This window comes from Centroberyx affinis, unplaced genomic scaffold (assembly GCF_046629955.1).
Source record: "Centroberyx affinis isolate AG114_WGS23_722 - 3 ecotype Tasmania unplaced genomic scaffold, CSIRO-AGI_Caff_v1 ptg000091l_1, whole genome shotgun sequence".
In the NCBI taxonomy this organism is placed as follows: Eukaryota; Metazoa; Chordata; class Actinopteri; order Beryciformes; family Berycidae; genus Centroberyx; species Centroberyx affinis.
Genome location: NW_027278797.1, coordinates 98,860 through 111,024, shown reverse-complemented (window position 1 = coordinate 111,024; position 12,165 = coordinate 98,860). Strand labels below are relative to the sequence as shown.

The window sequence follows — 12,165 nt, the reverse complement described above, 5'->3', positions numbered from 1 at the left end:
GTTAAGGAAACAAGATTTTAAGACTGGATATGAGACAAAATGACTTGTTAAGATGGACATTTTTTTGCAGTGGAGTGCTGTTACGCAAGGAGGGGCTTTGGCAAATAGGGGAGTGGGCTAGATGCGCCTGTGCGTGCGTGAAAGCGTGCGTAAAAAAGCGTGCGTAATTGGGGATGTGGTGCGCAGTGCGCTGTCACGGTGGGCAGAGAAAGTTTTTTGAAGGACAGTGAGCGGCGCAGCAGGGTGATAAAAAGCAACTTCCTTCCTCGGTCAGAGCACTAACATGGAGTTGGGGGGTTATAAATGCGAGCTGTCGGCTGGGTAAACACTCTCAAACAAACAAGGCCATAGGCTACTGTGACGCGCACAAAGTTAAACGGACACAACCGAGTTTCAAACATGAAGGATGTTACGGGACTGTTTACCATTGCACTAACGTTCCTGATTGGAGGCGTCAGCGGGATAGATCCGAATAACGGATATTGCATTGGGAACCAATGTTTTGCGGTGTTCCAAGATCCCGGCGATTTCACAACCGCCCAGGACCAATGTAGAGAAAAGGGTGGACACTTAATGACAGTTCGGTCGTCTGTATCACACGATACTCTTTTGATCTTGTTGGGGAGCCTTTTGGGGCGATACTGGATCGGTTTGCATCTACCGATCGGCTGTCCAGACGCTACTGCTGAATTGCGGGGCTTCCAGTGGGTGACTAAAGACGGCGAGTCCGACTTCTACAACTGGGCACCGACTTTCGACAGCAGCTGCTCCTCTCCCCAGTGTGTCTCGGTTTCCAAAGATGACGACTTCAAATGGATACAGGAGCCATGCAGCAAACAGGCGGCCGGGTTTCTCTGCGAGTTCAGCTTCCAAAACCCGTGCACGCGTCTAGAGGTTGCAGAGGGCGAGACTGTCACCTACAGGACCCCTTACGGTTTTGAGGGCGAGGATGTGTTGTCTTTGCCGCCGGGGAGCATCGCTGTCCGCAGGCCAACGGAGACTAAATATATCTGCTTCTCTGACCAATGGCTGCCGGCGCCCTGGAGCTGCGAGATAGAGGAAGGTGGGTGCGAGTACAAATGTGCTGATGATCACCAGAATGCCCCCTCCTGCGTCTGCCCGCCGGGGCGAGAGGTAAACCCTGGAAACAATGTCACCTGTGAAGCGGACCTTGACGACCCGTGTCTGTTACTGCGCTGCCAGCAAATCTGTCACCAGGAAGGCGACTTATACTCGTGCATGTGCGAACAGGGGTTTGAACTGGCGGAGGACGGTAGGTCGTGCAGGGACTTCAACGACTGCCGCGACGAGAGGCAGTGCCCGGGGGACAACTTCAAGTGCGTCAACACCGTCGGCGGATTTCAGTGCGTCTGCAAGGACGGATACCGGCTGACAGGCGGCCAGTGCGTCGACGTAGACGAGTGTGTGTCCGCTCCGTGTGAGCACATGTGCAGCAACACCCCCGGCAGCTACCAGTGCTCGTGTTTTGAGGGACATATCGTGATACCGGAGACACCGGATAAGTGTAAACTCCACTGTGGTCGCGACGAATGTCCTGCAGAGTGCGACCCCAATGATCGATACCAGTGCGATTGTCCTGGTGGGTATATATCGGACGAGAGGCAAGACGGGATGTTTTGCTTGGACATAGACGAGTGCAATATGTTTTACTGTGACCAGGGTTGTAAAAACACATACGGGAGTTATGTGTGTTCCTGCTCTGCGGGCTACACATTAGTTGAGCAGTACAGGTGCGTAAAGACTGAAGTGACCACGGATAAGGACACGGAGGGATGGGAGGGCTCCGGAGTGGCCACAACTCCATATGTCTTCATTACACCAAGTGTGAAATATCCCGAACCGACCAGGCGACCCGCCAAGGTGACAGCAGGGGGTCTTCTGGGGATCATAGTGTGTATCGTCGTTGTTATCTTGGTGTTGGTTTTTCTGGTTCATCACATCCTCAAAAGAAGAGGTAAACTGGAGAGTGCCGGTGCGCTCAAAGCTCCGGGGGACGAGGCTCACGATTTAGAGCATGTAACGACCGAAAATCATGACAAAACAGCCGCAGAGAGACATTTGAAGCAAGACACATGAATGTAAATCTCAACAGATGTGATTTCCCTAACGAAAAGGAGCTATAGCAATCCCATAATACATTTTTGGAAGGATACCGTACAGATATTACAGCAAAACGAATAGGAAGTTCACAGGAATATTACAGTGATTCCATAGGAGATAAGATAAGGTCACTGCAAACTCACTATTGATAGGCTATACTTATAAGTCTTTATAGGAATATTATAGGAATATTATAGTGATTTTTCGTCAGGGAAGAAGCCGACATGAACCCACAGCTTTGGAAATGAAAACTGATCACATCCGCCATTCAACTCACACCAAACAGCAGACATGTACATAAACAGTGACGAAGAACTATTGTTTGTAAAAGTTTGTACCTGAACACTATTAAATTATGAAACTGAGACTGAGAGAGATGTCTGTTTTTGTTTGTTTTTTTTCTTTCATGGCACCCTGTCCCCATCACCCTTTTCTGACAGGAGGATTGCGCCACCATGTGGAGGAAAACTGACTGGCAGTTTAACCAGATGGCAGAGCATGACACCAGCCTTGTTGAAAGTAAATGTTTTGCTTCCCCTTCTGCTAACCTCACCTTTTAGGAAGAAAATGGGGGAAACAATATTTTACCCCCCCACTGCCCCCCCAGTGACATTAAATCTCCCACTGATTGTTACTATGCACTCTTCAAATTAATGTAATTTCCACCATATTCACACACGTGTGTCACTTTTCAACTGTGATGTGTTGAAAAGTAACTTAACACCCAATAAACTCACAATGTAGCCGTAAAGATTGAGATAATATTATGGAGCATAATAATTATAAATCAAAGATGAAATGGGCCTACCTGAACTCCCTCACTTTTCACCTCAACCAAGTATGAAAAAGAAAACATAGGCCAGACGGATGCTATACACATGTCACAACAAAGCTATTTATAATATCCTATTGGAAATATGAAATTGTGTGTTTGGCTACATCTTATTGGAAATATTACACTGATACCATCGGAGATAAATCAGCCAAAAATACCATAAAATACGATAAGTATTTTAACTTTAAAGTGACTATTACACACTCCGTAACTCCCTATAGGAATATTATTGAAATATTATTGTTATCTTTCGTAGGTACTTAGGCCTACTAGACTTTTCATTAAGCTCGCCAATGATCCACTCTATAGTCAAGTCAAGTTTATATGCCCCTTTATTTATTACTTATTATTTATTACCATACTATGTCATATACCATACTACATCATATTCATATACATGTAATTTATGATACTATATCATACAAGTCATATACCATACTACATCATATACAGGTAATATATCATACGACATCATATAGCCTACATATTATATACATCATGCATGTCATATAATCTAAGTATCTAACTACTGGAGAGTAAAAATGAGGAATGAGTCTGTTTTTGAAAGAGGAAGAACCTGTTTGGCCAATTTGGGAAATTGCGAAATATTCAGTTAAATTAGCTCTGTCAGGACAGAGGCAGAGAGGCGTCTATAGGTCGCAGTCTTGCAGATTTAGACCTGAACAGTGGCTGCAAAAAGACAGCTGGGGGGGATATTAGTGAAGTTACTGGAAACACTGAGAATATTTCGGGCCTGGTGTATGTTTTAGGGAGGAGTGGTTTTACAGACTCATCCCGCACGAGAGAAACAGTGCGGCCCGCTTGGCGCTCCCACTTTGCATAACTCCAACACAGGTAAGATGTTTCATTTCTCACGGTAATGATTTGGTTTTGGAGGTAACGAGGCAGATCTGTGGCGGACTAAGCTTCTTTCTAATCGGTTTCCAAAACACTTTCTCGGAAGATCAGAAGTTCCAGGAGCAAATCTCTGATCTGACCGCAAGGTGTGCATGACAGATCACAATCGCTGTTAGAAATGTCAGATTACAGTTTAGTTTAGTTCTGTTGCATCCCCACGTATTTATAGGCTATATTCAGTACGGCATATTATTATTACGATTAAAATACCAAGCGTACTGAGCCTTTACGAATAAGTAATCTGTAATCATTTTTTAGAAGAATACGATACAGAGATCACCGGAAAACTGTTAATCCAGCTCCCTATAGGAATATTATAGGAATACCATAGTGATAGATCAGAGCACCGCCAATAACCTACGATAAGGTAACGAAAAACTCACTATTGAGAAGCACAGACACAATATAAACGAAGGAGTATTATAGGAAACACACAGGACGCAGCACCGCCCCCTATAACCCCCTGCACCAGTCTTATAAATGTTTTGTTTTTTTTGTTTTTTTTTACAGTGATAGCCTACTGTAAATAAAAGAAAAACAAACTGTAAAATAGCAGATCATATAATGTCAATTTTTACAATGATTTCACGTGTTTTCTAAAACTTATAAAACTGCATTAAAATTACAGTTTTTACCTTAAAATAAAATACATTCTCTTTAAAGTGGTGATTGTACCAAGGTAGTAGTAGTAGTAGTATACGTCTTTATTGTCCCCAATGGGGCAATTCGGTTCACAGCAAGCAGTGTTCAAGGTAAAATCAACCGTCTGATACTCTCCTATATCATCAATCTCTGATGTTCAATGCATCCCAGGAGTTATTTTGGGATGACGTGTTGTATTATATTGTTTTCTACCTTGAAAACTCTCCCAGAGTGACCCATGTCCCTTCCCACATTCCATTTGATGTCCATTTATTTTAAACATGAAAAATGGTTTGTGATTTATTGGATAACATGGTGACGTAAAATGAGTTTCACATTGTTTGTAGACTTATATAAATAAATTCAATGCATCATACATTTCGCAGGCATGGACACATATAGCTGCATGTACAGTATATAAGCCTTTTCTGTGTTTATCCCTTGCTCACTTATGCACTTTTGTCCATTTGTGTGCTTATATGTAGCATTAATAACCTTTCATTTTTTGCATTCAAGGTACTTCCTATCTCTTTATTGTTTTTATTTATCTTTGGGCAACCTTGGAAACCTTCCCCCACTGTGTTTTTTATACAGGCATGGACACTAAAAATAGCCGTCTGTATAAAGGCAGGTGCATCAACAGTATTAGTTCCTACAATATCACACCTTCAAATGTCTATTAGTTCAAGCCAAACATGTGGATTGTTAGAGGGAAGCTTTATTAATAGAAGCTCAGTCCTGTCAGGCATGAATGGATGTGTACTCAGCGCTGTGACATGAGGTGAACTATGAACCTGCCAGAGCAAACAATCTGAAAGACACTGCGCTCGCCTTTCCTTTGTGAATCTGGGTTTTACTTAAGGCTGATACAATTGTCCAGTGTGACATTTACACTGCAGGACCAATGCAACCAGGTCACTTCCTCTAAGATTTACGACCTTTTTGTTTTCCTTTCTTCATAAGGCAATTATGTGGACGCTGCCTCTTCAGTTGGTTGTCATTGGCGTTTACCTACAGGTAGGCGTGGAGCAATGCATTCAGCTCAAATGTGAATAATTAGACAATAACAGGCTCACAGTACAACATATTGTCATGAGAAAAAAGTTTAACAATCTAGGCTATTTCTTTTCTGCCTCAAGAAGATTAAATGGAAATGTTCTTATTTTGACATGAAACTATAATACAGTGATTTGCATGTTGTTGTCTGCCCAGTTGTAGTCAGTAGGGATGGGATGATATATCGAAATTCAATATATCGCAATACAAAAATGTGACAATACGTATCGTGGGGCAGAAAAATGAACTGTGATATGAGCTCCATTTTATTCTGCTGTAGTAATCACAAATGAGACGACCTGCCCATCACAATTTCACAAACTCTCCATCCAAATTATATTATTTGCACTTTGTAATGACATTTTTAAATTGTTGTTTAAAATCTAGCAAGCCAGTGCCATCGCTAGAAAAATTTGTGGCTCAGAAATAAACATAAACATCTGCAGTTAGACTTTGTTGTGATTGAACTTTTATTTATTACACTGTGTCGTGGTTGTATCGAATTGTGAACCACGTATCGAGTATCGAGTATTGTATCGTGAGATAAGCATATCGTCCCATCCCTAGTAGTCACAATATATTTGCTGTTTCTCTGCAGTGTGTGAGGAGCAGGGGGTATTTGAATGACGGAGGAGAAGGGATGACATTCCCCTTGTGTAAATTACTGAAATGTAGATTGTAGATTTCAGTTAAAGGATAACACTGGTGTTTTTTAATCCATTTCTTACCATCAACAAATCCTATGAAAATAATAAAATCAACAATGCATTTGCTCTACTCCCTTTTCTTTCCGACTTCCCACGTTCCCTTTTTAGCCTTCAAACTGAAGTAATTGGCTCCAATTGTAAGCTAAAAACCTTTAAATACAGCTCACAAAGACATAGTGTAAATTTTAAAAATCGCTAACTGTTACCACGAAAAGTCAGAGTGTTGTAGTTATTACCAAATCAAATTCAAATGGGAACAAATTCTTCATTACAATGGGGACTATTTTCGGTGCTACGGAACTACTTTCCTGAGACTGAAAACGTGTTTACAGCCGGCTTATTAAGTTGTTTGAGGAAAAAGTCGGCTGGCCCGGTGCATCGTGATGATGAAAAATGCTGCCCAGAGCAACGGCATGGCTCTTTGAAGTGTTTTTAATCATTTTTTTGATACAATGGAGTTCTATGGCTACCGGGACATGGCGTCATTGGATACATGGACGAGACTTGTTTGCAAAACAAATTAATTGCTGATTTTGTTATTTTCATGGGATTTGTTGACGGTAAGAAATGCATTAAAAAACACCAGTGTTATCCTTTAAGTTTCAATTTTAACAAATGGTATATTGTTACCCTCCTACCTGCAGGTACCCAGATGTTACCCATCATGCCGTTTATATGGCTCCATAGCCAACTGCGCCTCACAGCACCACTTTTGGGTTCCTGCGCTGCCTCCCTTCATCACCCACCTCTACCTGGAGAACAACTACATCAGTGAAATCAACGACACCTCCCTCTTAGGCCTTGAGGAGCTGCAGGAGTTGGATCTTGGAATGCAGAATGTGAAACTAACGATAAGGAACAATGCTTTCCTCAGGCAAAAAAAACTGACTCGATTTGTCCTAGGCTACAATATTAATCTTCAGCTGGAGCCAAAGGCGTTTGAGGGACTTTCCAGTTTACGGAGCCTCTATTTGGATTATTGTCAACTGGGGGACTCCATACTGAAGGAAAGCTATCTGCAACCACTTTTGTCCTTGGAATCACTTGATCTCTTTGGGAACCGTATAGAGAGACTCCGCCCTGCCCGGTTCTTTTCAAAGCTGACAAAGTTCACAGAGCTGAACCTCAAGTTGAACAGAATTGAAATGATATGTGAGGAGGATCTGGTTGGTTTCCGGGGCAAATACTTCCAGCTGCTGAACTTGGACTCCAACCGCTTCAATGCCATGGGTAGTGCAGGTTTTGACTGGGGAAGATGTGGGAATCCTTTCCGAGAGATGGCCTTTAATAAGCTTGACTTGTCCTCCACTGGGTTAAACGTGAACAATTTGGCACAATTTCTCAAAGCGATTGAGGGGACTCATATTGGTCAACTTAAACTGTCTGGACACATTGGTAAAGGGTTTTCACATGACAACTTCCCCGATCCGGACGACAGCACGTTTGAAGGCCTCAAGAATAGTGCAATTAGTGCTTTAGATCTGTCTAGGAACAGGATATTTGTTTTGCAGAGGAGTGTTTTTAGCCCACTAAAAGACGCAATAATAATTGACATTTCCCATAATAAAGTCAATCAGATAAATAGAAATGCCTTTGATGGGCTTCAAGGACATTTACGATTACTCAACCTGTCATTCAACCTACTAGGGGAAATATACTCTCACACATTTGCTAATCTGACAGACCTTAGAGTGTTAGACTTGTCTTACAACCATATTGGTGCATTGGCATATGAGTCATTCAGTGGTTTTCCCAAATTAAGAGCATTATATCTAACAGGAAACTCGCTCAGAGACTTAGGTTTTCCTGCATCATTGCCCAGCTTAGAGTATCTCCTTTTGGATGACAATAAATTGAACGCCGAATCACTGAGAAGCATCATTAAGTTAGGCAGTAACAGTATCCATTTGAGTATAAGGGACAACAGATTGAAAAACTTGGAGGATGTTTATGTCATTGTAACACAATTCAAGCACCTCAAGAATTTATTCTACGGTGGCAACTTCATCAAGTGGTGCACAATAAATTCAAACGTTTCAGTGCCTCGTCCAAACAGTTTGGAAGTGCTGGATCTTCACGACAGTTCCCTGCAGACAATCTGGGCACAGGGGAAGTGCCTTGACCTGTTTGATCGTCTTGAGAATCTCATCGCCGTCGATTTAAGCTTCAACTCACTCACTACTCTTCCCAAAGGGATTTTCAGCGGCCTCACCTCGGTACTGGAGATCGACCTCTCCTCTAACTCTTTGACCTATCTGCAGCCGGACGTCTTTCCCATCAGCCTGAAAAGACTCGTCCTCTCAGACAACTTCCTGGCCTCTCCTGACCCCGCCACCTTTCGCTCTCTCAGCTTCATCAACCTGGCGATGAATCGGTTCCACTGCGACTGCAATCTGGAGAGCTTCCTGACGTGGCTGAACGAGACCAACGCCACTCTCCAGAGTCCTGAGGAGTACAGATGTGAGTTCCCCTCTGATCTCTATAGCGTTCCGCTGCTGGATTACTACCGGATCATCGAGCCGTGCGAGGACGAAGAGAGCGCCGCCGAGGATCTGAGGTTCGCTCTCTTCGTCTGCTCCACCCTCCTCCTCCTCCTCGTCATCGTCAATGCGATTGTTTACACCCGATTCCGCGGACGCATGTTCATCATTTACAAAAAGATCGTCGGCAGGGTTCTCGAGGGCCCGCAAACACCGCCTCCTGCAGGCGACGTCCAGTATGACGCCTACCTCTGCTTCAGCGACAGTGACTACAGGTGGGTGGAGGCTGCTTTGCTAAAGAAGCTGGATTGCCAGTTTTCGCCGGAGAACATCCTCCGCTGTTGTTTTGAGGCCAGAGACTTCCTGCCGGGCGAGGATCACCTCTCCAACATCAGAGACGCCGTCTGGGCCAGCCGGAAGACCGTGTGCATCGTGTCCAAGGAGTTCCTTAAAGGTACAGGGTTTCTGACATTGATTTGGAGAAATTATTGGAAGCTGACATAATGTCTGCTTTAATTTTTTATACTCCCATGATAAATTTCAAGCTTTTTTTTCCTAGTTTCAAAAACAAGCTACATACAATTTCCAAGTTACAAAGTCCCTCAGTGAAATATGTGTATGAGGATCTGAGCTAGCATGGCTAAATTCAATGAGAAATTTTACTAACAGCAGTATTACAAACATGACAGACAATATTTTTAAAGATATTTTTATGTTAATTGAAAAACAATCGAATCATATAGAACAGGTTATGCATTTTAGATGTATTAGCTAGATGACTGCAGAAATACGAGGGACAGTGAAGTCCTGTACACATTACTTGCAAAACAATAACTGTATTCCATTTCCATATTTCTAAGGCTGGCTCCATTTGCACCTGTCTCAGATTCTTTAAGCCAGGTGCGCAGTATCCTCTCGTCCCATAGAATGAACATAAAAAGGCCATCATTTTCATACTTTATGCGTTTTTTATTAGTCAGACTCATGTCTTCTATTCTTTGCACTGCCTCTTAAAATGGATACTGCAATCACAACTCTCATTTGAATAGTCCTTGTGAATGGAGTGAATAGAAGCAAAGGGTCAGACAGAATGGTAGTATCTAGCCAAGTATACAAAATAAAACAGATGAGGAGTGTCCTGATGCCATGTATTTGTGGTCTTTGTCACATATCATCCCCTCTCTTTGTCTTGCATCTTTCCTTTCACTCTCCACTGTGCTATATAATGAAGCAAAAAACCCCTTAAAATATCAAAGAGGAAAATTTAGACACCAAAACTGACCTGCTGGTGTCTCTTCGTAGACGGCTGGTGCCTGGAGGCGTTCACTCTGGCCCAGGGCCGGATGCTGGAGGAGCTGACAAACGTCCTGATCATGTTGGTGGTAGAGAAGGTGTGTATCTGGCTGCTGATTGGTCAGCAGAGTTGTCTGTCGGTGGTCATGTTGGCAGTTTGATTGTCCACTGTTTGTTCATTCTATCGGTCTGTCTAACATTGTTTTTATTCGATCTGATTTGGCATTGTCACTGTTGAGCAACTTGTCTCTCTGTGAGATTTGATTTACTTGTGCTCGTCATTCCTATCATACACCCTCTCTTTTTGCCTATTTTTGAAAATGTTGTTTTCTTTACACTCATATGTGAGATGCACTTAAAGGAAAAATCTAACCTAAAACAATGTTAAAGAAAAACAACTATTGGCAATGCACCTTGCGTTTCTAGGCCCATTTAGTTGTGTATTTTTCTTATTTTTGTGGAAAACTGGCCAAATGTAATCAAGCAACGTGATGTCACGAGATATTTATAGAGCAGCTACAATGGAGTTTGATAGTGCTTTTTCAGCTATCTAAAACATCAAAGGCCAAACGTCAGATTTTAGTATCAGTCCCTCAGAATCAAAGAACAAGGGTTTCTTTCTAGACCTTTTTGCACTGATGTTCAACAATCATACGAGGAGAAATCCGTTGTGGAATAGAGATATCGATTTCTCCACAGAAAGTAGCAGCTATAAGACATGTTGCGTTTTTAGTAAGGGGTGCTTACTATCTTATTATCGCGATCACTGTTGTTATTGATCTCTCCACCTAAACCTAAACCTATGACTGGATGAAACAAGTTCAGGCACGTTTTCTGGGGTTTGTCGAAAGGCATTCTGGGAAATGTAGGAAATCTCTAACTGAAGTGGAAGAAGACGAGACAGGTTGAGGGAAAGCGCATATAACAAACAAGTACATTTCAACACACACCATCACAAAATAACTGCTGGAATACATTGAACATCACAGGTCGGTGATGTGTAACTGTGTAAAAATATCCAAGGGTGGATTTTTCCTTTAACCAAACTGGATTCAATTGAATTAAAGTATAAAACACAAATTTGATTGAAGTTTTTGACCTACATCGCTGATCTAAATCTCCACTAAAATGAATTGAATTCAAGGTGCCGCACTACCAGCTGATGAAGTACAATGCGGTCCGGGCTTTCGTCCAGAGGAGAGAGTACCTGGTCTGGCCTGAAGACCCTCAGGACTTAGCGTGGTTTTACGAGCAGCTCGTCTCTCAGATTCTCAAAAACACCAAGGTGAAAAAGCCCACAGAGGACAAACCTGAGCCTGACATTCAGTGTGAAAACGAGGATGGTATCCAGCTTGAGCAGGTCAGACCAGTTGAGATGTGAACTTTTTGGGGTTAAAGAGATCTGCCTTCACCGGGTCAACAACACCCGCTTCGAACCCTGTGATCGCAAATATCCAAGATGCCGAAGTGTCCTTGAGCAAGTCACTGAATCCTCATCAGCTGCAGGGACGCTGTTCTGTATTCGAATACATTGACCCTGTGCTCTCATGGGGATCAATAACGTATTACAGTATTTCGGTTTGTTTTGTTATGCCTGTATGCTGGAGTAAAATATATGTGTGTAAATACTGTATATAAACAGTAAAATGGTACCTGTTGAATGAACATTGAGGAATAAAGTCTAATCCAGAAGTGGGTAGGGCTAGGAAAAAAACTTTATTCATTTTAAGTGTGTTTTTTTCTGATCAGTAGGAGCTGATTGTGATCACTGCCAAGGAACCGGCAAAGTGAGTGTCCCCAAACCATAAATGGCATGATGACTAAAAAGGAAGTGAAGGCAAAAAAAAACGCCCAAAAACTCCAATATCCTTTGCGCCTGAGATCTACAGAAGCTGATGAGAGCTAAAAAAACAACAACAAAAAAAACAGACCTTTTCCTCTGTGCCAAAAACTCTTTGTTGCCATGGCAACGAGCAGTCTGTTCACTGTTATCCCTCTGAACTGTTTGGTTGTTTTTATTCTACTCTCTGCAACTAATGTCTCTATGGCACAGTGTTAAATACATTTTAAATTTATATGACGTTGATTTTTTTCTGTTTTGTTTTTCTGTTTT

At 42.4% G+C, this 12,165-nt stretch overlaps 2 protein-coding genes across 2 annotated transcripts; both read left to right on the top strand.

The window, feature by feature from the left end:
* Positions 1-230: 230 nt before the first annotated feature.
* On the top strand, positions 231-2,482 carry LOC139646599 (thrombomodulin-like). The gene has a single exon (XM_071522491.1). It carries the CDS (start codon positions 400-402, stop codon positions 2,095-2,097), a length of 1,698 nt encoding a protein of 565 aa, XP_071378592.1. The 5' UTR covers positions 231-399; the 3' UTR covers positions 2,098-2,482.
* A 3,003-nt stretch (positions 2,483-5,485) lies between these two features.
* LOC139646574 (toll-like receptor 5) lies at positions 5,486-11,592 on the top strand. Its single transcript, XM_071522482.1, has 4 exons — positions 5,486-5,533; positions 6,924-9,213; positions 10,062-10,150; positions 11,197-11,592. The coding sequence occupies exons 1-4, from the start codon at positions 5,486-5,488 to the stop codon at positions 11,431-11,433; spliced, it is 2,664 nt and encodes an 887-aa protein (XP_071378583.1). The 3' UTR covers positions 11,434-11,592.
* Positions 11,593-12,165: the final 573 nt, after the last annotated feature.